Genomic DNA, 27461 nt, shown 5'->3' with positions numbered 1-27461 from the left:
TATCATTGTATCTTGTACCTGTCTGTAATTTTGTTTCATTATCATGTTCTGTAACTTTGTCTGTAATTTTGTTCTGTGTTGTAAAGCACTTTGAGTCGCCTTGTGCTGAAAAGTGCTATATAAATAAATGTACCTACCTACCTACCAGCCCTCTGTTGAATTAGGACGGTCACTTTAATAAGGCGAGTGTTTATGCAATCACTTATTTTACATTACATGTTTTTATTTAATTGGCATCACTTTGTAGAAATCATTTCATTTTGTCATTAGAGTTCTTTTTTATCATTTGCTGGTCAAAAAGGTTAGTTTATATTGACCACGACTGATTTATAACAGCAATAAAAGGATAAAACATCTGGGGGGGGGGGTTATTTTCATAGACAGTGAATGTTTTTTCAGAACCTAAAGCTATGGCAAGCAACATTTCTTTCAGAATGGTTTGAAATTACCACAAATTTTATGAAAAATTTCAAATAAAATTTCACTAAAACCCAATATTTTTTTATAAAAACAAAAACCTGGCACCCAAATGCTTGTATGCTCTATGTGCACTACAGAGGAGTGAAAACACATGCAGTTAAAGTTAGGACACTGACTAGAAAACATTCCTCTCAAACCACATGGTGGGGCTACAGACCAAGCTCACCCATCCAGGCTTCGTCATTCGTTAATTGAAAAAGAAAAATTAACTATATTATTGTGAGATCTGTCACAATAATATACGTTTTGCAATCCCCCTCAGAGTTTTAACCAGAAAGTCAACGCAGTGGGTATAAAAGCCAGAGAATATATTCACAACATGCAACTTTCTATATTTCTGCATAGCTGTGACTTTTAATGCACTTCACAGAAAACCTACAAAAACAAAATGAACTGCTCCTCTGAGTTTATAGATATGGGCACAGAGCCATTTTCTAACATATTCAAGGTTGATTAGCATCATCAGCTCATTGGCTTCTTGTTTATTTCATGATTAGGGTCCAAAAATAAGTTGGAGAGGAAACGACACATTCGACTTCCCAACATTGTTTGGGCTGTTTGATGAAACGCACATCAGGGTTAGGAGCTTGTACAAAACACACACACATATCAATTCACTAACAAAAATAAGTTCAAGTTCAGTCAACTTCTCCTTTTTTTGCCTTCAAAAAAATACAAGTGTCAATTTTATATTTCTCTTTTCTACTAATTTAACAACAACAACAATAATAATAATAATAATAATAATAAAAAATCAGCATTTTTGAGAGAGAAATGACAACGTTCAGAGCCATGGAAATTTTTGAAGTTGTTTTCAAGTATTAAATGACTGCAATTGTTGCCAGAACGACTGACATCCTGAGCAGCACCCTTAAGTTAATCTGCCAGCTAAAGAGAGGTTACGCCTCAAGTCTCGCACCTATGAAGACTTTAAATCAGTGATTGTCGGCTGATGGCCTGGGGGCCAGTCCCAGCTTGTGAGCTTGTTCTGTTCAGGCATAATCTGACAGGAGTCTGTGTGTTGGTTCACAGAATGTGATCCGACCATTCTCAGAAGTGTTACACGTCCAAGAAAACCCTGACAGAACCCTTTGGCTTTTATTCTCAGTAAGATGTCACACCCAGGTTTGAGTTAAGCCTCAGGCATGTTTAGTTTTTACTCCCTGATCTTGGCTTACCATTTTTATGTATTTTTTAATGAATGCCTTGTAATTCCCTTTGTTTGTGTGTCTGCTGGTTTTTAAAATATCCCATGAACCAGTGGACAGAACTTATTGAAACTCTCAGAAAGTAATCACTGGATGTACATCTGCAACTGACTAACGTTTAGAGTCACCCTGATTCAAGATGGCCACCACAGCTAAGCAAACTCAGCAACCAAGAATTAATATAACTCAGTTGGTTTTACAGATACAGAGCTAAAGTTTGATGTGGTGATAGCTGAGAGTCATCCTCAACTCATTCTGAGCACTAACACATCACTCTTGCAGGAGCTCACACGTAATGTTATTTTGAAGGTTTGGCCAAAACAGGTATAACTTTGTTCCTCATCACAAGATGATCATAGTTTATATCTCTCAATCAAAATGTATAAGTCATTAATGACATACTGAAGCACTGGATAACAATGCTGGGGAAAAAAAACAATCTATCTGATGTAATAATACTAATAAAATATAAAACAGACTGGTCTTGTTTACCAGAAAGATGGCCAATCTGATTGAACATTTGCTTTAAGCCCTGGTTTAAATAAAAATCAACAACTGTCATCTCACTGGTTGACAACATTGGACTCTGATTTCATCTTTAAATTTACTGTTAATCTCAGAGGAACTATTCACACGTATGAACTGTATAAAAAATTAATTATTTTCAATAAATAAACTAACATAAAAATGCATAAAGCCTGCTGACTTGCACGGCAAATTTTCAAAGATATTGTGTGATCAGTCAGTGCTCGGAGCTTGGGCTCTTACTGCATTACATTTTGGCTAAGTATCTTAAAAATGAACTGAGTCACAGCCTTTTTTGTGTGCGGATGATTGTTTGACGAGTATGTCCCCAGACAGAGAGTATTGAACTGATCAAAGAGCTTACTTCCCTCTGTCAAAGAGGAGGGTTTTGTTTTACTAATCTAGACAATTCCAGGGCAACAAAGAGCCAAGGAATTAAAAAAAATAAAATTAGACTTGGATAGGGATAATCTTCCCATGAAGAGAGCTCTTTATCTTGAATGGTCTATTAAAAAGGATACCTTCCAGTTGAAGATGTTGGCATGCTGCCTATTCTCAGTTCAGTATGACCCTTTGGGATTTGTCGCATCAGTCCTCTTAGCTGGAAACATTTTGCTCCTGGAGCTTTGCAGGAGAAGTTGTGGTTGGGACAACACCTTACCTGATGACGTACAGCAACTCTGGATGAACTGGCTCGAGAAAGTTGGGAAGTCGTCTGAATTCAAAGTGGAGAGCTGCATGAAGCCGCGTATCTTTGGACACATCATGGCAGCTCAGTTGCATCACTTTTCTGACGCAAGGGAAAATGGATACAACGCTGTTAGCTACATACGACTGGAAAATACCAAACATGATGTTTGTTGCTTTTTTTTCGCTTAGAAAGACAGGAGTTACTCGACTGAAACAGGTTACTATTGTCAGGTTAGATGGTTGGATGGTTTAGACCCAAAATGCAGACACACGAGGAGCTCCAAAGAAAAAACAATTTATTTTTTAAAAGAAACAAAAAAACTAAAGACTGACGTGGCAGCAAAGTTAAAAAGCAAACTTACAAAAATCCAATCTTGCAGTGAACACGGGGGGCGAGACACGAGGAAAACCAGGCAGTGCATGTCAACGACAATGAACTAGTGAGTCAGTGAGGAAGATGAGCAGGTTTTAAAGGTGGAGGGTGATTAGAAAACAAACACAGGTGACAAACAAGGGATAGGTGTGGGTGGTTGAGGCAGATTGACATGGGAACTACTGAGGGAGAGTGAGTGATAGCACAAAGAACACAGAGGGCACAGGGAACACATCCAAAAAATAACTCAGAAAAGCCAAATCCTAACAACTATTCCACGTCTAGAGCTGGCAGCCGCAGTCCTCTCAGTTCGTATGGACAGGATGTTAAAGGCAGAACTGCAGCTGCAGTTGAAGGAATCTGTGTTTTGGACAGACTGCCTGTGTTGAAATACATATAAAATGAGGATAAGCGTTTTCATACCTTCGTGGCAAATGGGATTTTAACTATTAAAGATGCAACAAAAGTGGCGTTGTGGTAACACCAAAGATAATCCAGCAGACCAGAGGTATAAAGGTTGAGGAGCTGCTCATGGGCAGTAGATGGATTACGGGCCCGACTTTCTCTAGAAGTCAGATGAGCATTGGCCAGAAAACATTGTGGAAAATCTCCTTCCACTGGATGACCCAGGAGTAAAACGAGATTTCACCATAAACACTGTAACTGTCAAAGACTCGCCTGATGCTACTGACAAGCTCCTCACTTGCTTCTCAGACCGGAGGAAGCTTCAAGCTGCTGTTGCCTGGGTCCTTAAGATTAAAAGGCTCCTTGTGATGTTAAGTCGAAGAAGAAACGAGCTGCGGGCTTCTTGCATAAATGCATCGCCCACTTCAGTGCAGCTGGAAATGAAGATTAAAGATTTTTGCAAGTCTCAAAGTATCTTAGCAGACGACCTCTTAGAGGCAGAAATACGCATCATTTGCTATACTCAGTATAAGACGTTCAAAAAGGTGCCCTTTCATCTGGAAAGTGTCATTAATAAGGGTAGTTGTATTTACGAACTTGATCCATGTTTGCAGGATGGCCTGTTGTAGGTTAGTGGATGACAAGGTGAAGCAGCGCTGCCAGAAGACGACAAGCGTCCCCTTATCATCTCAAAAGATCACCATATTTCAACACTCATCTTTCACCATGTTCACCAACAGCTGGGTCACAGTGGGGAAAAACTACCTCCTATTCAAAGTTAGAAGGAAATATTGGATTACAAATGCAAACTCTGCAATAGAAGCGTAGTCCAACTGTGCTGCCTGTAAACATTACAGGGGAAGAGCAAGTGAACAAAAACATGGCAGATCTGCCAGTTGATCTCCTCCTTGTTGCAGTGGACTATTTAGGTCCAATTGAGGGGAAAAAAGAAAAGTTTTTGCAACAGTTTTGGTGTGATATTTATTTTAGCCAGCAGAGCCGTTCACATAGAAATGGATGCTTGGTTGGACACAGACTTGTGCACTGATGACCTGAGATGATTCATGAGCAACGGGGCCGAGTCACTCATATCTGTTCTGATAATGCTGCCAATTCTGTCAGTGCAGAAGAGGAACTGAGAGAGACCCTAGCAAAAATTAAAGCAAAACAAAACACAAGGAGCACTACTTCAGCATGAAATGAAGTGGAATTTTGATCCTCTGTTAGCCACGCACCATGGTGGCGTTTGGGAACACATTCTTCGAATGATGAAGATGCTTGGATGACAGCAGACTTTAAACAGTTCTTAGTGAAACTCAGGCTATTCTGAACGACCGAGTTCTCACTGCTTTGTCTGAAGATCCAAATGAACCTGCTCTTCCATCTGGTCTGTTTGTAAAGGACGACCTGTACATAAGAAGACGATGGAAACAAGTCCAATATATTGCAGATTTATTTTGGAAATGTTGAGTCTGAGAATATCTTCAACTGCTTCAGGAACGCCACAAATGGAACCAAACAAAGAGAAGTTTTTTTTTGTTTTTTTCCCTAGAGATATTGTTTTGCTTGTGGATTCCACAGCTTCTCACGGGTCATGGATGCTGGGAAGAATCCTGGAAACATTTCCTGATAGGAAAGTCTAGTAAGCTTTGTCCTTCTCAAAACAAAGAGTAGTTTAATAGAAAGGCCTGCGACTAAACTGGGCTTATCAACCAAGTTCGGAAGAAGAACAGTTTTTTGTGCGTTTTTTTTTTTTTTTAACTGTTTGTCCTTAACATTTAGGGGCTGGATGTAAAAACCAGAAAGTATATAGTTTATTTTTTTTTTAACTAATGTTAGAAGTAAACATGATATTTGGAGTTAAATAAAACTCACAGATAATAAAGAAAGTGAGTCTGGGACTCTGTCAATGGAGAGTCAAACTTATTATATAAGAGTAAATTTATTAAACGTGCTCCTTTTAAAGAATTCATTAATAAACTAGCTTTTGTTTATACTTTGTGAGTCTTTGTGTGAGAAAAGACCTGCTGGATTCATTACTGATGGCATTTTTATGCTACATCAATGCACAGTCCTGTGCATGTTAGTGAGTGGTCACAGAACCTGTTGTCTTTATGTACTTTTTTTTTTGGCCTGGACAGTGGGTGGATGGGGGAGCTGTGGGGTTGTTCTTGTTTAAATAAAGTTCTTAAAAACAAAAATCCCACACAGACATTTACACAATCACCCGCCGTCATAACAGGTGGACGATAGTGAGTAAATTATGCATGTTTGGTTTTTGAGTTTGAGCTTCAGTTTAATTATATTTGGTCCCATTTATGCAGAAACAAAATGTTTAAGTGTTTCACAACTTGTTTCCTAAATGCTGCAATCTATCATGCAATCAAAAATGACTTTTGGATCTCCTGCTGTCATAATGATGTTTTCAAAGTGACCCAGCAGTGCTGCATCACAGGTCGAACATCTTTTTGTTTGTTTCTTCAACGCGGCTGACATGCCAACTCGTTTTGTCAGTTCTCCTAACAGGAACTTGCCAAATAATGCCAGCCTGCTACACAATGAACCGCACACACCCACACTTCATAAACGAACCAAAAAAAAAATAAAAAATGGGTGTGGTCTAAAAATAGCTTTTTCATGCTCTTAAAAGGCTAACAGGCTTCCTCCAGCACTTCCTCTACTGCACAGAGATGCGCATCACTTCCTGAAAAGGGAGCTAGAAGCTGTGCGCGCTGTTGCACTTCAGCCTGGCAGTGAAAGAGTGAACCAGCTGTGCTTCTGCAAGGAGGAGGCTGCGCTGACAGGGCTGCGCCTAATAAGGGCTCTCTACAGTCTCAAGAGGTTTTATTTGTGCACAACCCTGCAGTAAGTTCACACAACAGTAAGTAAAATACTGTCAAAACTTTTCACTGTATTACATTGAAATAAGTCTATTATAACCTCTATCTTTCTTTACCTTACATTCCTCCAGTGACTTGTCTGCATTTGCATGGAACTGCTAATCGACATATCGTAGGTGCAATTAGCCTTGTGGGTCATGAGGCACAGGGCTGTTTCTCGGCCTGTTTGTTTTGTCAGAGGAACCTAGAGTATTTAAAAGTCTCTTTAATTTGTAGTTTTCTGACATGACTGTTAGTGATGTTTAGTGTTCATGTCTGCCTTAAAATAAATAGTTGGGAGGTTTTTTATTGGGAGCCGAAGTCTCTTCTGTTGCGTTTGCTCAGCGGTTATCTGAGTTTTCTAAGTTCCTGTCATAGTTTTCACCCAGCACAAAGACAAGCCTGGTCAAGTACACAGGAACTAATCCAGCCTCAAGCTGCATGTCTTATTGGGCAAGACTTGTTTTTCAAGTTACTTGATATAAAACTGTCGGTCCACCTGCATAAGTGTGTTCATGGTTTGGCAGGTGTGACAAGAAAAAGGAGGAGTGTTTAACAGATATCTTTGCATCTGATGCAGATCTATACAAATAAAACTGATGCCTGAACAGTTTGCATGCTCTGATGCAGCAAGAGAGACAACAGCAAACCGCCTGGGTTTAAACTGTGACGGTGAGAAAGAACACAAAAATAAGTATTTAGTAAAGCAGACAAGTCCCTGCCAACTTTGTGCATTTGATGTAATCTCTGTTGTTGCTGGGGATTTTTTTTAATCACTAATACATTATCAAACAACCATGAGTCAAACTTGAAGGCAGTCAGGAAGTACCAAAACACTTTAGGATGTAACTTGTATAGCCATTTAGGGGTGGGGCTAAAATCTATTTTTAGACACAGAAGCATCTGAATGGATTTTCAATTTGTAAAATTCCACTTTATGTCAGATGCCGTGGAGACGAAGGTGAACCCAGAGCGCAGACTCATTTTAAATAAACTATTTTATTTAAATAAAGAAAATAAACAAAACAAAAAGCTGACGTGGCAACAAAGGCTAATGCAAACGAAATAATAACATGGAGCGACAAGGTATAAGACAAACAGAAACGGGCACAGGGCGAGAAAACAGAAACGGAGAAGCAATGATTTAGCGACTAGTGGAGGAGATGACCGGGTTTTTAAACACAGGAGGTAATTGGGAAAGTGGGCACCGGTGGAATGATTATGAGAGGTAGGGACAGGTGGAGATGGGCATGCAGGAAGGCGAGTGAGTGACTGAGGAGGAGTGAATAGTGAACAACAAGAACTAAGATAAAGATAACTGAACAAAGACTCAAACAGAAAACATGCAGACAGTAAACTGAAATACAAAACCCGACACTTTAACAATAGCTAATGACGTAAAGTGGAGGAACACAAAAGGTGAGACTCAGAAGCGTGGAAGTGCAGAGCCCAGTGTGCACATAATACACACACACACACCGACACGATGGCTGACAGACATACAACTAGAAGTAAATTAATGGCAAGTGTACTAATACTTTGCTTTACAAGTATGAAGTATTACCAAGGGGAGGGGATGCAACAAGATAATCGAAATGCATCTGTAATCATATTTATCTGTAATCAAACCGTTGCTTAAAGACTTCCGCCGCTAGAGCCGTGTGCTTTTAAAAGAATACTTTCTTATCAGACTTGTTGTAAACAGCTCTGTTATAAAAAAAGGCTTTAAATTTGATTTGACTGGTGAGCTAATGGTTAGTCTGAACACAGCCAGGGCAAAAGTGACATGCAGCTGTCCGGAAATGGCTTCAATTAAAAGAAACCCCCCAAAAAAGAAGTGTTTTAGCCCTGGGTTTGTTGTTTTGCCTGTGAGAAATGAGGCTGATTTGGTAAACTGACTGATGTTAGCGATGTTCTTCATAAAGGGTGCTCATCAAACATTTTAATTATCTAAATCCCTGCTTTGTCAAGTTTCTCGGAGTGGTCAACTAAAAAGCAATGGAGTGAATAAAACGTGAGGACATACTGTATATCTGGAGACTAGTATTAGAAATTCTGTTTAGAAAAAGGACTTTGACTGACCCTGCTATAATTAACCAAAGTTGTCTTTCCCTCAGATCAATCAAAATGAGCCAAAGGAGCAAGCCTTTTTTTAAGCAGCAGTCCTCGCCATGCTTTGGGAAAGGTGAGTCAAAACAAACATTTTTTTTTTTTACAGAAGAACTAACTCTAACTAATGTGATAACTGCAGATTTACCACAGTTCATTACATACCTGAAGACACAAACCAGTTCTATCAGTGGGACTGAAAAGAAGTTTGTTTGTACAACTCCACGCAACTTTTTGGTTTTATTTAATATTTAAGAGTCACCTGTTGGCAACGTGGTTAATCTTAAGCACTGAAAACTGTGCCCAGTTTTTAATCAAACTAATAAAACACGATGCTCCGCTGGAGAGCAGAAGCACGTGTCCCAGTTTGCTGTCAGACGCAGCTGCAGAGACGTTTTAGAACTGGTAGTTTTGAAAACTTAGTTCCTTGTTTATTCTCAAGATCAGGAAATTGATTTAAGAAAAAAAAAAGGAGAAGAAGAAGAAAGGATTTTCAGCTTAATCCTGGATCAGTAGTTTAGTGAAAGTGAGTCGATTAAACAAACAGGCCGGACACTTTCCTCTCTGAGGAGCATCTTTATCCGTAAAGAATATCTAAACTATGTGATTTATTCCTTTTTGCCATATCAGCGAAAGGACTAATGTAACAGCTGGTCTGGATCCTTGGAATGTGTAAATATTGTTTTTTGTTTGAAGCCAAATTATTTGGGTTAAATGAGTCATATATAAACTCAGACATACTTTGGATTTAGCTGTGTATACAAGAGGATGGAGCGCTGTGAGTACCGCCTTTTCCTTCGTTGCCTTCAGAAGCTACTCTCCCTCTGCGAGTCTTTCTATGCCCAAACACAGTGGTGTAATGACAAGAGGGCATACGCTGTCCTAATGTTATCAACAAAGAATAAAACGTGACGTGTCAGACTACTCTGCCATGTTTAGTTTATCCCAAAATGGACCAGTGTGTCATGGTGGATGGTTGAAATAGAAGAATAAACTACAGGTAAGTGTTTACAGGCAGGTAGGTGTGGGAAATACAAACTATATTAATAGAACAAACAAAAGGCTCTGCAAAGTCTCTCCCATCTCACCTGCTGGTGCTTTAACTCCTTCAGAGAGCTCACATGTGTCTTTGTCTGACTATTTTGCCTTCTTCACGCTCACTCGGTTTGTAAGGACAGCCTGGTCTTGGTAGATTTACACGTCCCATGCTCCTTACATTTCTTAATAATGGATTTAACCAAACCCCTGGCAATGTTTAGGGCCTTGGAAATCCTTCTGTTTCCATCACCTGACTTGTACTTTTTAATAACTTTTACTCTGAGTTGATTTAGGACAGTCAGAGATAAAGAAAGGTGTGTCCTTTTCCTTGGAGGAAAACAAACCAACACATCAGGTCCACATCAGGATGTTTGAAAGGGAGTAAAGTAAAACTGCCTTCAGTTTGACTAAAACATCTTAACCTGGAGATGGAAGTACCATCCATGTAGAGTTGACTGTGTTCCCCTTGTAAGGAAGGTTTTCCCTCTGACCAGCCTGTCAGTGCATGTTGATAACACCACATTACACTGGGTGTGGTATAACACTAACTGTATATTCATGTAAATGTAACGCTGATTTCACAATTTTTCAACAACAAAAAATGTGCAGTGTCTGTAAACATTTAAAAAAGAGTAACCTCCCAGTTGCACACAGTACCGTGTGGTGTTCTTTTGACCGGTCTGTTATAAAGAGGACTGGACTATAAACCGTCACGGCCCTAATCTTGCTGATTTACATAGATTTACCAAAACACAAACTGCCAGAAGAGCTAATAAATGGCTCCTGTAACTATCAGCACTGTTATGTGTGGAGCTGTGCACCACTAGATTATTTTACTTCCTTCCTTAATCAGAACAAAGAAGTTGAAATACAAATGGTGTAAATGCTGCTAAAAGAGAAGTAAGTAAATTAACCAATACTCTGCACTATGCCACTGTCCATGCATTAATTCACCTATTTCAGTTTAGGGGACAAAAGGAGGTTTTCTGTTATTCCCATGAAGATTAAGTGAAATATTTGTTAAAGAAATTCATGACTAACAATCCGTCTTCAGCTGTAAACATGGGAGAAACAACTGGATAAACTATTATAATCTACCTTCAGCAGGAAAAATATATTTTAATAGTAAGACAGTAGTTTAGCTGTTAGTATATACATTAGCTAAAGAAACGCTTGGTGGACATGCCTGAGATATTATTTTTAAATAAATAATCTCATTAACTGAGCTGGTAAAATGTATGAAGTTCATTCCAGTTTTTGTTTCGTTTTGCTCTTTTTATGTTTATTAAATTTTTTGAAGTTCTCGACCTCCAGCTTTGGACAGTCATCTTCTTAAAAGTTTTAAAAGCTTTTGTTATTTGGTCTAATTAAAAGGTGCAGAGACACAGACATCGAAGCACCCTCACTACTTATTACTACTATTATTCTTCCATTCCTGTCACTGTTTTTGATTTACTCCTCCTTCTGCAGCTTTGAGTGAACCTGTGCAAAAAATACATTGTGCTGCTTGACTGAGAACAGTGTGCTACGGCTTTAGGCTGCAGGAAATCACAAAGCATAGACAAAATTTGTAAACACTGGGAAATATTTCTAAAGAAACAATGTGATTTTGGTGAAACGACTGAGAAAACCCCACCCGGTTTGGAACTCTACAGCTCACATATTTCACAGTAAAAACATTCAAAGTTGGACTTTATATGACTGAACCAGCATTTTGCTATCTTTATTTTTTGCACAACTGCAGTTTAATGATTTTCGATGATTTTCCCACAGCCTCTTAAACTCAGAGTGTGACATCACACTAACGTTTCAAAGATTTTGCAAGCAAACAATTTTTAAAAATTATTTCTACGATCTTTAGAGAGCAAAACGTGTCGTAGGTACTTTGTCAGCTTAGATTATTAGAAAGGTAAGTAGATTATTTTGGGGCTTCAGAGAAGAGAGTTGATGGATGTTGGAATTTCAGGTAGTAAAATTTCTAAATTTCCTTCAAACTTTTTTATTTACATTAAAAAAAAAAAAGTAAAAATCCCTTTCAAAATTTGGGTTTGATGGAAAATGGAGCCAAGAATGATGGGAATCTGTCCCTGTTCAAACCTTTCCACATCCATCTGTACGTCCTAATGAAACGGTAACCTTTCCCAATGATAAAACGTCCAGATTGTCCTAACGAACATCAATATTTCATTTCCTCCGTGTTGCCCGAGATCACAGACAGCCTGTCAAATGTTACTATTCAGGTTTGACATACCAGCTTGGATTAGAGGCCCCAGTTGCTATGATGCTCTCTACATCCCAAAATAGAGACAGAAAGGGACACTTAAGACAGCGGCAGCCAGCAGCTGCATTATAGATACAGTCGGTGGACCACGTAAACAGCAGAGCAAAACCGAGCCGAGGCAGTCAGAGCGAGCAGCATGAAGAGAAGCATCACAGACACAAAGACAGACATCAGACCTGAAGACACCTCCTAAAAGTCCAGAAGCTCCAGAAACTTGCGAAACTTCACCGTTTCGGTTTAATAAAATGGCGATACTGAAGATGAGAGTTTAGCGTCCAAAACAGTCAAATTGAGATTTGTGCAAGCCGAAAACATTTTGAATCAACAGGAGAATACTGAGAGCCAAACATGGCTCAAATCACAGCAGAAGGTAAGAGTGTGGAATCGGTGGATTATAAATCTGTAAAGTGATGCTCAGATGAAATGTGGTGACAGATACGTGCAGAGTTTTATGGAGGTTCTTTCATTAGCTGTTGGCTGGAGGACAACAGAGATAAAATTAGATGGACAGTTTATTTTCTGAGTAATAATTATCTTGAATAACCAGCTGTTTGTTCAAAAACATCTGAACTTAGTTGGTACGGCAACTTAATACTCACTGCAAAGTCATGAAGACCGGTCAAAATAAAGTCATAAAGAAATAAAATCCACACAATGTTTTTCTCATGTTAATGGTTAACGTGTGTTTAATTAAAAAAATTTTTTTTAAAGGAAATCTGTGAGTGGCAGCCGCGTGTGTTTGTTTACCAACGGAAATGGCTGAGGACACTAAAAAAAGGTCAACAGTGGGGATGACCGTGGAAGAGCTGTTTGGGAGGAAGAAGTCAGCTAATTTTGATGTTTTGGTTCCTTTTTTATGCTCAGATTTGTTGAGTAAAGTACGCAGATAAAAAGAGAAGTTTGTCGTTTCAGCCTAACCTACCAGTATAGCAGAAGTTTAGCAAAAACCATGTTTGCCCAAATCCACCATTTTTGTTGTTTACCTACACAGACTACGTCCAGCCTAATGTAGGTCAGTCATGTGACTCAAGCTTCCACTTGGGTTTCAGCAGATTCAGCCAAATGCTTTGTTTACATTGAGTGCGTACCCACAATTCAGAACTGCATAATAATATATCTGTGAAGCTACTGGAGTAAACTCTATCAAACTGCACCGTTTGATACACTTCAGGACAATCTGAGTAACTTTAATATTTTGCGAAATAAGAATTGACAGAGCGCCCAAACCAAAGCTGGACTGTGATGGGCAGGTCAGGTTTCTTTAGCTGATGTGAGATAAAAAGGTCATCCACAAAGCTGCTCAGCTGTTCCCGCTCAGGGAGAATGTACACGTGTTCAGAGGTGAAGCCTGAATGACACCTTCAAAAAGTACTTTCCAAGGCCTGAGCAGCAAATAGGGCAAATGGCACTGGAGTCACCTCTGGAGGTGCCAAGATTATTGAATGTTTCGGTCAGATAGAGTTGCACGTGGTTTGTAGGCAGCAGCCAAGAAGTTAGTTATTTGATACAGTGGCGCGCTTGCACACACACACACACCTTGTCTTGTGCTTGTTGATTCAAATATCTCCAGATAAATCAATACTAGAGCTGTCCAAGTGACCCACATTCTGAACTGCAACAATAATATCAGCAGCAGTGATGACACGATGAGCAGAATAGCCAAACATCTCCGCCACAGACAGGACACTGGACAGCAACAGGAGCTTTCACATGAGTTAAGGCCTCGGGCCAAGTTAAAATAAAATAAAAATAAATAAATAAAAAAAGACTGCTGTTGTTCAACCGCTCTGATCGAAATACAAATTCTGTGTCTGAGTTAAAAATAGCACCAGGCCTCATTTGGCAGTCCATATAAACAAGACTAAGTCCTGGGAACTACTGCAGTCCTGACAGCCGGGTCAGGCTTTTTTTCCATTTTACAATAAAAACTTTTTTTTGAGGCCTGGGAACTGGATTGTTTTGGTATGCTGGAGTTGTAACTGCTCGGTCAGGCTTTCTTTCTTTTTTAACTTTAGTCCACATGTTCATTTAAGGTAGAGTTATTAGACGTTATGTGAAGTACAAATTACCACAATTTTTATAGTCCCAGTGTGAAAATGGAGGGAGAAAGGTACATAAATAAACCTCATCATAAACTCAGTCAAGCTGTACCCTTAACATAATATCTTGTTGTATGGGTAAAGCAGCCGGAGTGATGAAAGGATAAATTAACATCAAACAGGACTGCATCTGTAGATGGCAGAAGAATCAAGACCTGACTCTGCATCGAGCCGACGGGTCACAGTACCGACCTGGCACACAGAGGATGGGGACTAAGTGTGTTGACTGTAACTTGCAGGGCACTTTGGCAGATTGAGTATCAAGTGCAGAAATATGAGTCAGCCTCTCAAGACGTGTTTACAAACGTAGGTGAGGATGAGGCGCCGCAGAGCAGCGCTCCCTTCCAACTCCAAACTCCGATTAAACGGTCTCCAGTTTATCTTTGTGATACATGTGTTTCTTAGATGTTTAGGTCATACCATATGTTATCACATTAAACTGATGAAAGATTATATCAACGCCTTGCTTAGATTTAGAAAAACAAAAATGAACAGGCTGCCTACTGTCAACACCTCCTGCTATTGACTGTAATCTGTAATAGATTTCTTGCCATGCCAACAATCCCCAAATTTCACAAAAGAAATGCATCTAATTTGTAAAATATCCTTGTTTGGTCCAGCAATAACGAGTTCTTACTTCACGTTTTAAATACCAATTATGAGCTATGGCGTGTATTCAAGGTTGCCTTTTGAAACACAAGCTTACTGAGACTCTAACCTCTCTCCAGAGATGCCGCGGCTCTTCCCAAAGATGTCGATAAGCAAGGCTGACGAGAGGGTGCGTCTGATGGCGGAGAAGGTATACGCCTGTGCCCTGAAACAGGAAAACACCAAGGATGCTCTGGCGCTGTTCTCCGTCCCAGAAGACTGTCCAATCGGCCTGCACGAGGACAGGGAGAGGGAGCTGCAGAAGGAGCTGGCCGAGCAGCAGTCTCAGGAGTCTGTTCAGAGGTGGGAGGTGGACAGATCTTTAAACATGGCCCCCCACACCTGAAAACATTTGGCCCTTTAGATACCCCGACAACAGCGGAAATGAGCAGTTTTATGAACGTAAAGCAGGGGGTCTTAGTTTATCAGTAGAGTGATCGTTGTGATTGTCCCAACAGGAAGAAGAACTTCTTGTTGAAGCGCTCACAGTCAGTGTCGCAGCCGCCTGATGACTGGAATCGATCCTTAGCGTCCCCTCTGCCCTCCGCAGGCATCATTGAACCTTTTTCCCTGGAGAACTTCCCAGACTTCCAGAGAGTAACCATCAGCGGGGATTACTGCGCAGGGGTATGTACTGTGTATGCAACTACTACACATTAGGAAAAAAAAAAACACCTGTTGCACATCTGCTTGTAATAAAAACAATCCTACCAAAAGTAGGTACCTGATAAATAAAAAAACTATCTACTGAGGAGAGAAGTAGAGTGAGACAAACTGTAATGCCCAATCATAGAAAATAAAAAAAATACTTACCTTAATAACCCCAAACATCTGTGTAAAAACTAAATTAAAACTCTGGACTTGCATCCCTTGATGGAAAGTGTATTCCAAAGTTTTAAACAAAAGGAATATGTGCTAGGATCAACTCTCAATACCTGTAAAATGATCTGAGTTATAGTCATTTTTGTCTTTGCCAAGGTTGATCAGCTGTGGCGGCCATGTTGAATTCGGTTGACTTCAAATGTTAGTCAGTTGTAGATGTACATCCTATAATTACCTTATGAGAAATTCAATAAAATGCATCTACTGCTTCATGAGATATTTTGCTGACAGACAAATGAATGCACGAGCACACACACAAATCTGTATTTCTGCCCTTATTAGGACTTCTATTCATTTCTGTGACCTAACCCTAAAATAAACTTGATTTACATCGTAGCTCTAAACCCAATCTCTAACCTAATGATGTTCTATCGCACTTTGGCACAATAAGAACTAGTAGTCCTGAGAAGGTAGGTGATTGTACCGGAAAAGATCCTTAAAAAGGTAACAGAAACCAAGAACACACACACACACTATAAATTACATTATTGCCCACACTTCATGGCAGCCAGGGATAATGAATCATTTTAACTTCATGAATTGTCAGCTCTCTAACAGGTATAAACCTCTCCAATGTTTCCAGATCACAGTTGAGGATTATGAACAAGCAACCGAGGGTCTCCTTAAAGCCCTCTACATCCGAGAGAAGTACTCCAGGCTGGCATACCACCGCTTCCCAAGAACCACTGCCCAATTCCTCCGTAATGCTGAAAATGTGAAGTGGAGCGAGGAGGATGAGGTCTTACCCAGTATGAACATTTCTATGCTCGGTTCAAATCAACAGATTTAACTATAGTGCAAGGATGTTTGCATACTACAGTTTGTTTAGCTTTGTTGTAGTTGGTACAGAGGACCAAACAGTGTTTCAGCTCTTTAAAGCTATTTTAGGCTCTCTCTGTATCTGTATCAGAGGAAGAGTGAAGTGTGTGTTAGCCAAGGTCAGACTACTCCAAACTCCAGATAACAAGACACACATCCAGAAGCTTTTTCTGGATCTACTCCTTGAAACAGCTCAGTTAATGTATGAATTTTATCAATCCATTGGTGCAATATGTAAAGCCAAATGAGCTTAAAAAAATTATAAATATAGAGTTTAAATTAATGTGATCGGTCATATAAATCTGCTTTATAGTTATCACTGTCAGGCATTTTTAAAGTCTGAGCCTGTGACTGAATAGAGCATTTCAAGTGTGTTAAGTAATGTTGAAGAAGTATGATGCAAGCATACCACCACTTCAGAGACCTAAAAGGAAAAACAGGATCTGAGTCTTGCTGATTACAGGCTCAGACAGGAGCAACACATCACTGACTGTTACGCCATGTTGTGAGTGTAACACTATGCATCTATGCATTGTGTCAGTGTATTGAAAAAAAAAAAGAAAATCTGTAGCTGAGTCTACCTAATTAAATACATAAATACTCTGGGCGTCATCCAGACCTGATTGGGGGTTTCCAAACCAGTGCTAATCAGTGCATTTATCCAGTGGTGTTATCTAAGGAAGTCTGTAGCGGCTGTTACTTGATTACTGTAAAACCAAAGCTGACGGATGGGTCTGTATTCTCAGAACAGAGTCAAGTAAGCTGGACTCCACCTGGGCTGCCCCTTGTCTCCAATCCTGTCTGTAGTGTTTCACAGATAGGATCTAAAGGCGTAGTCATAGAGAAGAGGGTGTCTGATTTGGGAACCTTATGGCCTCATCTAAGCTTTTTTACATATGACTTGGTTCTGTGGGTGACTTCAAGCTATTAACCATAGTGTGCACTGTGGTTTGCAGCTAAGATTGGAGCGACTACGGTGAGAGTCAGGTCTTCTAAGTCTGAGGTCAAGGTTCTCTGCAGGAAAAAAATGTAATGTTTCCTCTGGGTTGGCGATGACTCTTTGTCTCAAGCAAAAGAGTTCAAGTATCTGGGTTTCTTGTTCAGAAGCAACAGCAGAATGATGCAGGAGATGGATTGATGGATTGGGGCCCCAGCTACAGTAACAAGGGTGTTTCTCAGAGTTGAGCTGAAAGGCAAAGCTTTCAATTCATTTATGTTCCAACCCTCACTTGTGGTCATGAGATCTGGATCATAACCAAAAGAACAAAATCCTGGGCACACATGGCTGAAAGGAAGTTTCCTCTGTAACCCTAACCAACCTTTAAATAGGGTGTCAGCTCAGTCATCCGTGGGGGGGGTAAAGTCACGGCTCCTGCTTATCAAAAAGAGCCAGCTGAGGGGGTTCAGGCACCCGATTTGGTTGATTCCCGGACGCTTCTCTCTGGAGTTTTTCTGGGCATGTCCCGCTGGGAGGAAACCCTGACACAGACCCAGAACTCGCTGGAGGGATTATAAATCCTTCCTGGTCTGGGAACATCTTGGGATCCCAAGGAGGAGCTGGAGAGTGTCACTGGGAAAAGAATTGTTTGGATTTCCCTCTTAGACCTGTGGCCTCCACAATCTGACCATGGATAAGCAAAGGAAAATGAATGGATAGATTGATGTTAAGCCAAAGATATTGAATTTTAATCTATATATTACTAAACTGTGAATCCTCCTCAATCTGTTTTATTTATCTGCTTCAATCATTTGCAGACATCTGGCCTTTCCCTGGTGAAGGAGAGGATCCATACTCCATGGAGGGTATCCCTGAGAACCTGAACTATGAGCTGAAGATGATAGATGGAATATTTAACGTGTATGAAAACTCAGAGGCACTAAAACAACAACAACCCCTCAACCTCCCCTATCCTGATCTTGAGACCTTTGCTATAGACCTGAGCCACGTACTTGCGATGATAGCTGATGGCCCAACGTGAGTACACAAACACCAGACTCACATATCAGTGCAATCTTTCAGCACATAGTGGTAATAATGTCACCACCTGAACTGCAGAGAGAGAGCATTTCAACAGGCCAGGACTGAAAAGCATTTCTTACAGCTTAAGCTTGTGCTTCTTTGCAGGAAAACCTACTGCCACAGACGACTTAATTTCTTGGCTTCTAAATTCCACCTCCATGAAATGTTGAATGAAATGGCAGAGCTGAGAGAGCTGAAAAGGGTCGCGCACAGAGACTTCTACAATGTTAGAAAGGTACGTTAAGGTTTTTTTTTTAATCCAGCCTTTTAGAAGGTGAATTGGAGCCTAAAGTAGCAGCTCATAAATGTAGTGTAGTTTTCCAATAACATCATTTTCTTTGTGCCAAACGCAGGTGGACACACACATACATGCCGCAGCTTGCATGAACCAGAAGCATCTGCTGAAATTTATTCAGACGACATACCATAAAGAGGCAGACCGGGTGGTTCTGGAGAAAGGAGGCCAGAAGCTCACACTCAAAGAAGTCTTCAAGAACCTCAAAATGGACCCGTATGACCTTACTGTAGATTCACTGGACGTGCATGCTGTAAGAGAGCATTCACAGTTAAAACAAGAGCACCAAGTGTTATACAGTCTGTAAAAAAAACAACTTCTTGATGCAAAATTACTTTGTAACTAGCTTTTAATGTTGTTAAAACTACTTTCATTCAATATTTGTTCCATTACACATGTAGATGTATGGCATGTTCACTGTTAATGTTGCAATCTTATAATATTTTAGAAAAAGAAACACTGTAATTGTTATGAGTACGTATAATCCACTCTCTCCCGTCACTCACAGGGAAGACAAACCTTTCACCGCTTTGACAAGTTCAACTCAAAGTATAATCCTGTTGGAGCCAGTGAACTGCGGGAGATTTACTTGAAAACGGACAACTACATTAACGGAGAGTACTTTGCACGTCTCATCAAGGTGTAGTACAAATAAAAACACCAATATCCTGAATTTAAATGTATATAAAAGGTTAAACAGCTGTGTGATAAGTTGGTTTCTTTTGGTCTGATTAGATTGAAAATTTTGTAAACTTCAACTCTAGTTTCAGTGAAGATATGTTGGTTTTAGAGGCGTAAAACTGAAAGGAACAAGGGTTAAACTCCATGTGTCACTTGGACAGAAGTAAATGAGCATCTTTTTGTGTTTGGCATTTCTTTTAAAGATGAACATAAACCAAAAAACCTATCCCATAAACCGCTATTAAAGAAATCAAGAGCATTAACAATAATAGTGCAGTTCAAGTTTGTTCTTTTGTGAAGAACAAGGACAGCGTTTACAAAACGCATTACTTTGCTTCCTGCCCACTGAGTGACTACCAGCTCACTTCTGTTTTTATCGAGAAATGTCAAGAACGCTCTGTGTGTGTTGTGTTGTTGCAAATTTTAGGAAGTTGCTGCAGAGCTGGAGGAGAGCACGTATCAGCACGCAGAGCCACGTCTGTCCATCTACGGCAGGTCTGCCCGAGAGTGGAGCAGCCTTGCAACGTGGTTCATCCAACACAAAGTCCACTCGTCCAACATGAGATGGATGATCCAAGTTCCAAGGATCTAGTAAGCTTTCAGTGAAAGGAGATGCCCGCTGTTAGAGCATAACAGGACAAACTAGAAACACTGCTTGATGACAGTGAGCAAGTCACCAAGCTGTGAATACTTAATTGCTTAAAACTAGAAGGTTTGATAATTAAATGGTGATCAGTTTTTGGAATAAATTGTTGCCTGTATGAGAGGAAGGGTTGACTTCATTTCTTTTGTCTTGCAGTGACATCTTCAGGTCAAAGAAACTGGTTCCAAACTTTAGCAAGATGCTAGAGAACATTTTCCTCCCGCTTTTTGAAGCTACAGTCAACCCTCAAAAGCACAAAACAATCCACATTTTCCTAAAATATGTACGTAAATTCATGAGCAACCTTTTTATTAGCGCCTTTATTTTCCCCATTTCAGCGGCTGAGGAGACAAACTGGAAATAGCGTTGTGTTGAACTGCGTATTATTTGGTGTGATGTCATTTCTGTGGTCCTGCAGGTGACAGGATTTGACAGCGTGGACGATGAGTCCAAACACAGCGACCACATGTTCTCCTACAACAGCCCGAAGCCTGAGGAGTGGACGGCAGACGACAACCCTCCCTACACCTATTACCTCTTCTACATGTATGCCAACATCATGGTGCTGAACAATCTGCGCATGTAAGTTCTTTGAACGACGGCCGAACATTGAGACATCAGCTTCACTCACAGGAACGCTGAACAGCTTCTTAGTAACAGAGTTTCTATTATTATTGCACAAAACCAAACCCCTTTCTTTCTGCAGGGACCGAGGACTGAACACCTTCCAGTTTCGTCCCCACTGTGGTGAAGCGGGCTCCATCACCCACCTGGTCTCTGCCTTCCTAACAGCTGACAACATCTCCCACGGACTCAACCTGAAGAAGGTGCAGCCCTAAATTCATACTATTGTTTGATGAACAAGGTCTTTAATAATGACATGATCCCAACCATCCTACTTTACAACTAGCACAGACAGTAAACTGACAGTGAAGCACAGAAATGTCTCCCGAGGACAAACGTTTTCCATTTTAAAAAGGCAACTTTTCCTTACTCCTGAGTTTTCTAGCTGTTACTGCCGACACTGCAGATAATATGACACAAATCTTATGTAATATCTGTTGGGGGAAATATTAAGATCCATTTGAATGACTACACTGCTGCATCCCACAATATACTGTATAAACTCTCTGTCTGCATGGGCAGCTGTGGCTCGAAAACAAAGGGGTTTTTCACCTGCTGGATGGTTGCTGATTCAATCCCCGCCTTTACTAAGTAACATTAACAAGTATATTTTGGAAGAATACTGAACCGTACTTATGTCCCCATAAGCTGCGTTGGATCATTTAATGTATTATCCAGTTGTCAAAAAAGAAAAACCTTAAACCTGTGGTGTGTCCACATGATGTCCCCCTCTCCAGAGTCCGGTGTTGCAGTACCTGTACTACCTGGCCCAGGTCCCGATTGCCATGTCGCCCCTGAGCAACAACAGCCTGTTCCTGCAGTACTCAAAGAACCCGATGCAAGAGTTTCTTCACAAAGGCCTGTGCGTGTCCCTGTCCACTGATGACCCCATGCAGTTCCACTACACTAAGGTTAGGAAAGACAAGAACTGAAACAAATCAACTTGACTAAAGCACACATTGGACATATTGGTCTTTGTGGACCAATCTGGAAACCTTTTCAAGTAATCAACATTTCTCCTGAAATAAAATCTTTAGGAAGCCTTGATGGAGGAGTACGCCATCGCAGCACAGCTGTGGAAGCTGAGCACGTGCGATTTGTGCGAGATTGCCAGAAACAGCGTTCTGCAGAGCGGCCTGTCCCATCAGGTAGAACTGAACATATATATAACTCCAATAACACGCAGACTGCCACCTTGTGTCAACAACCAGAACTGCACTGGAGACTGCTTGGCGTAAAACGAATCAATAACAAGATCACGTTAGTAGTACGCTACGAATTACCAACACATAGTGTAGCTTTAAATGTAGTATTTCACAGTATGTGTCTCAGTAATCTCAAAAACATCATTAAAATAAATGCAGTTATTGTTTTAAGCATTGAAATATTAGTACCTTTGGAAAAATATCTTGTAACCCGCGTAGTTCCAAAGAAAAAGGTTTTAAGCAACTCATGCAAAATATTCAGGTTACATCCTTTTTTTCTGTTAACCCACAGGAAAAGAAACAGTTCATTGGTTCCAACTACCTACAAGACGGACCACAGGGTAATGAGATCCAGAAGACCAATGTGGCCCAGATCCGCATGGCCTACCGCTATGAGACCCTGTGTAACGAGCTCAGCTTCCTGGTGGACGCCGTGAAGGCCGAAGGTCTGGATCCAGCCAAGTGACCCCCCCCCCCCACAGCTCCTACCTCCACCTTCCACCTGGATACGCCTTCACAGGCCAGAGGGCAAAGACGAGATGGCATTTGTAATTTTTTAATAACAGATTTGTAAAAGTTCTTTACGTAGATGTTTGGGCGTGGGAGGGGGGGAATGGTAGGTTGTATTGGCTGAGGTAGTGCAGTGTAACACAGATGAACCTTTTTGGATTTGGATGCGTCCTGTGAGTAGGTACATATTCGCAGGTAAGAGTATTTTGACTGAAAATGTTGCAAACTTGTCCGTATTTGGGATTGCAGAATCTTTCAACAAAGGCTGAGGGGAAAACTTCAATGTTCTCTGAGCATCCCGATAATCCTGGGTTCTGATTGAAGGAATAATTCGGATGCTTTGAGCTGCACAAGCAGACTACAAATTCTGCCCTCTGAAAACAACTGCAGTCGTCAACATTTCATAGCCGTTCTCGCAAATGCCAATGGAGAAGCTTTTACACCACCGTCACTGTTACTCAAATGTTTATTTCTGCTGAAATATCACGCAGCTGCTGCTGGCAAAAAATTGTAGCAGGTAATGAGAAACTGACGGAGGTCAAAACATTAGAGCTTGCATTAACCGCTGTGAAATCTTTGAGACTGGAATTTGCTTTTTAGTAGGCACTAAAGCTCGTCAAGGGGGTGATATTTAAGGAGCCAAGTCGCATTAAAACGACAGTGGAAAAAATTGGCGTTATGAATTTCTCAACCGAAATTCCAAACTAAGGGCAGAAAACAGAAGGTAATTGATTTAGAGGTCCTAGCTGCGTTGGGAACACCCGTCCGCTCGTCGCTTCTGTCTGACTTGAAGCGTTTCCTCAGCCTGAGGTCGTTCAGAGAGCTACCTGCAGCTGTCTGATGCCACTTCGAAAAGATCTGAACTATCACTTGAAAGTGAAGGAGAGGCCAGCCTGCTATTAACAAGCGCAACTGTGGGAACTTTGTGGTCTGTTAAGTATGAACACCTCATCTTGTATTTGATGGGATTTTTCATCTCTTATGCTTTTTTTTTTCATAACTGAAATAAAGGTCGCAAAACAGTGAAAAGTGTGTCTGTTATGAGTTTGTCTGTTGGGTTTAATTTTAATTTGTCTATAGGTTGCTAATCCGATAAACTCCAGACTGTTACTCGTGTTTCTACCACTGAAAAGGTGCGTTAACTCCACTGCCAGAACAAAAATAAACAAGTTTTAACCTAAAAGAATCTAACAGCTACTTACTACTGTAGAAATCCTTGTGTGTAGCCCTGAAACAGAAGCAGCTTGTCAAATATATCTGCTGAGTTTAAACAAGTTCTGAGAGACCAGAGATGCTGTTAATGACTATCAGGTGTGTGCACCAAGCTCGTTAAGGTCACCATGGTGACAGCACCTGCAGTATATCCGTCAGGGAATGAGAAGAATGAGAATTTCAACTGGGCCTGTTTGCCTCTTGAGCATTGGCTAATAATAATAATAATAATGATAATGAAAAAAGTTTTACCAGGATCTTTCTCGGCTTAATTACACAGAACTAAACAAAAACAGGTGGAATGTGTTGGAATTTTATGATGGAAAGTGAGAAGACTTATGATGGGTTAAAAATGAACATTTCTGGAAATATTTAATATCTCAAAAATAGCTAAACATACCTAGAACTAAAAGCACTCAGAGATCAAACCTCCACCAATGACATAGTGTTGATAAAAAAAATAATGCAATCATCTGGGTCACCGTCAAAATTTAATCCATTGTTTTTTGTGTGACAATCCCCAATCAACATTCTGCAAACTTAATGGGCCGTGACAAAATGTATAACAAAAAAAAAATATAGATAGAGCAAAGTGTGATGAACAAATACTACTGATGTGTCGCCAATTTTGATCTACAACCCCAGGTCCAGTGAAGTTGGGACGTTGTGTAAAACATAAATAAAAACAGAATAAGATAATTTACAAAGCCTTTTAAACCTATATTCAATTGAATGCACTACAAAGACAAGATATTTAATGTTCAAATGGATAAACTTTGTATTTTTTGCAAATATTCACTCATTTTGAATTTGATGCCTGCAACATGTTCCAAAAAAGCTGGGACAGGTGAGTGTCTACCACTGTGTTACAGCACCTTTTTTTAACAGCACTCAATAAGGGTTTAGGAACTGAGGACACTAATTGTTGAAGCTTCGTTGGTGGAATTCTTTCCCATTCTTGCTTGATGTACAACTTCAGCAGATCAACAGTCCAGGGTCTCTGTTGTTGTATCTTGTGCTTCATAATATGTCATATATTTTCAATGGAGGACAAGTCTGGACTGCAGGCAGGCCAGTCTAGTACTCACACTCTTTTACTATGAAGCCACGCTGTTAGAACATGTGCAGGGACGTCCCTGGATGTCCGCTTAGATAGCAGCAAATGTTGCTCCAAAACCTGTGTGTACCTTTCAGCATTAATGGTGCCATCACAGACGTCCAAGTTCCCCATGCCATGGGCACTAATACACCCCCATACCATCAGAGAGGCTGGCTTCTGAACTTTGTGCTGATAACAATCCTGACAGTCCTTTTCCTCTTTAACCCGGAGGACACAACATCCATGATTTCTGAAAACAATTTGAAATGTGGACTCATCAGACCAGAGGACACTTTTCCACTTTCTGTCAGTCCATCTCAGATGAGCTCGGGCTCAGAGAAGCCGGCGGTGTTTCTGGGTGTTGTTGATTTCTGGCTTTCTCTTTGCATGGCAGAGTTTTAAGTTGCACTTGTAGATGTAGAGATGAACTGTGTTCACTGACGACGGTTTTCTGAAGTGTTCCTGAGCCCATGTGGTCATATCTGTTACAGAACGATGTTGGTTTTTAATGCAGTGCCTCCTGAGGGGTCGAAGGTTTGTTTTCAGCCTTGTTGCTTACTTGCAGATATTTGTCCAGATTCTCTGAATCTTTTGATGATATCTTGGACTGTAGAGGATAAAATCCCTGAATTCCTTGCAATTGTACCACGGGAATCATTGTTAATAAACTGTTAAACTATTTTCTCATGCATTTGTTCACAAAGTGGTGAACCTCGCCCCATCCCTGCTGTGAACAACTGAGCCTTTCAGGGATGCTCCCTTTATACCCAATCATGACGCCCAGCTGTTTCCAATGAACCTGCTCACCTGTGAAATAATCCAAACAGGTGTTTTTTAAATTATTCTTCAACTTGTCCCAGCTTTTTTGGAACATGTTGAAGGCATCAAATTTAAAATTAGTGAATATTTGCAAAAAAACAATAAAATTTATCAGTTTGAACATTAAATATATTGTCTTTGCAATGTATCCAGTCCAATCCATCAGGTTAAAAAGGAATTGCAAATCTTATACTGTTTTTATTTATGTTTTACACAACGTCCAAACTTCACTGGAACTGGGGTTGAATTTTTTCCACTAATACGATAATGCGCCTTATTGTCCGGTGCACTTTATATATGACAAAAGTTTGAAAATGGACCATTCATTGACAGCGCGTCTTATAATCCAGTGCGCCCTATAGTGCAGAAAATACGGTAATTCAATATAAAATGTCTTGGGGAAAACGTAACTCACATTTCTCTGTGAATAATTTGACATCTGAAAAACAAGATCGGGGTAATATACCGTATTTATTCACTAAACACTGACTGAGATTTGTAGTTTTTTAGTTTGGGCTCCCTGTATAACAGGCTTCGACACTGCTGGTCCTACACAACATGTCATGAACAATGAAGGAAATGCATATAGTTCGTTACTTGGGATATAAAACTGACACATAACAGGCTTTCAAATTTTTATTGCATAAATTTTCTGATGACAAAGGATAAAAAACAGCCTGTAAATGGTGTATAATATAAATAGAAGTGTAAAGGATAAATCTTTCGACCCATCGTTACGCAGTAATAAAGTGTAAAATCTACAGCTCTATTAAGGACGAGACTCTCGTTTCATTTCATTACGCCCACTTTAATGTAGCCTCGCCAATTAAACGCCTCCGGTAACGATGGGACTTCAGTCAGCAGAATAACAGATTAATGTTACCACATTAAGGCTGCAACATCAGATATAACACAGAACGTGTGTTCAAGCACATGTGGAAAAACAGCTACGCACAGGAACGTGAGATCAGGTGCTTTACACATTACCCCCGCCCACCCTGCTGTGGAGATTTTTCACAAACAGTTTCGAACAAATCATGCAAACGTACATCAGACTCAGATCTTAGATCTGTTTTACTGCTCCGCCGCCACGAACGTCTGTGAAAGAATTACAGTGTCAGATATATATATATATATATTTATATTTATTTATTTATTTTTTTGCAGTTTCACCCAGAAATCTGTGCAAGTTTCAACACTGGCAACGAAAAAAAAAATTTCATTTCATTGCAGATCATGGTCTTTTAGGAGAACAGAACTGATTGGGACTATAGTAAAAATCATTGGGTTGAAATTCAAAAGTTAATATTAGATAATAGATAGCTGCTGCACGGTTTAAAAAGAGCCATTGTGATGCATGTCAGAAAAAAATTACAGTATTATTATTATTTCAACAAAGACTTAAATTCTAGTTAAATGGAAATCTATGAATAAATATTAAAGTTCAGTTCATCACGTGTTCACATTTCATGAAATACTTGAGTTCTGATAAGCTCCTACTAAATCATGACCCATAACTAAGCTAATGGGGGTAAAACCCGGAAACCCGAACAGAAACGACTCATTCCACAAGCAAACAATTGTTTTGGTTTTAATAACTTGACCACCAAAAGCTCAGGTTCAAACTAAAGTGCTGCGTCTCGTGAACGTAAAAGCCTTTAAAAAAAAAGCCTGTTCTGCAGGTGAACACTGCAGCTTTTCCACAGCAATCCGATTAAACTGGTTTCAAAAGAAGAGGAGGGAGCGTTAGATAAAACGAGGGGCAGAGAAGAAGCCGAAGGAAAACCCGTCACTCTGCTGCATTAAACACCAGCTGCACTATGGCGCTCCGATGGCACGTCGTGTGGGGCCTAAATATGCAGGGTGGCTGTGCAAAGACTACTGAGACGTTAGCAGGAAACAGGAATGTGTTTAGCA

General features: G+C 40.2%; 1 protein-coding gene across 4 annotated transcripts; it reads left to right on the top strand.

The window, feature by feature from the left end:
- The first annotated feature begins 6373 nt into the window (after positions 1–6373).
- Positions 6374–23424, top strand: ampd3b (adenosine monophosphate deaminase 3b). 4 transcript variants are annotated; one of them, XM_037978207.1, is made up of 17 exons: positions 6374–6562; positions 7141–7232; positions 8678–8745; positions 14816–15038; positions 15194–15362; positions 16201–16366; positions 18192–18411; positions 18562–18691; positions 18810–19004; positions 19260–19391; positions 19860–20023; positions 20232–20358; positions 20494–20657; positions 20782–20902; positions 21437–21610; positions 21737–21847; positions 22197–23424. In XM_037978207.1, exons 3-17 carry the CDS (start codon positions 8688–8690, stop codon positions 22368–22370), a joined length of 2328 nt encoding a protein of 775 aa, XP_037834135.1. In that variant the 5' UTR covers positions 6374–6562; positions 7141–7232; positions 8678–8687; the 3' UTR covers positions 22371–23424. The 4 variants fall into 4 exon arrangements, with proteins under 4 accessions (XP_037834135.1, XP_017285728.1, XP_017285727.1 ...); XM_017430239.3 differs by lacking the exon at positions 7141–7232 and having other exon boundaries at positions 6374–6546; XM_017430238.3 differs by lacking the exon at positions 7141–7232.
- The last annotated feature ends 4037 nt before the right edge of the window (positions 23425–27461 follow it).

This window comes from Kryptolebias marmoratus, linkage group LG11, assembly GCF_001649575.2.
Source record: "Kryptolebias marmoratus isolate JLee-2015 linkage group LG11, ASM164957v2, whole genome shotgun sequence".
NCBI lineage: Eukaryota > Metazoa > Chordata > Actinopteri > Cyprinodontiformes > Rivulidae > Kryptolebias > Kryptolebias marmoratus.
Note: the sequence above shows the minus strand (reverse complement) of the source record. Positions and strands in the feature narration are given on the sequence as shown.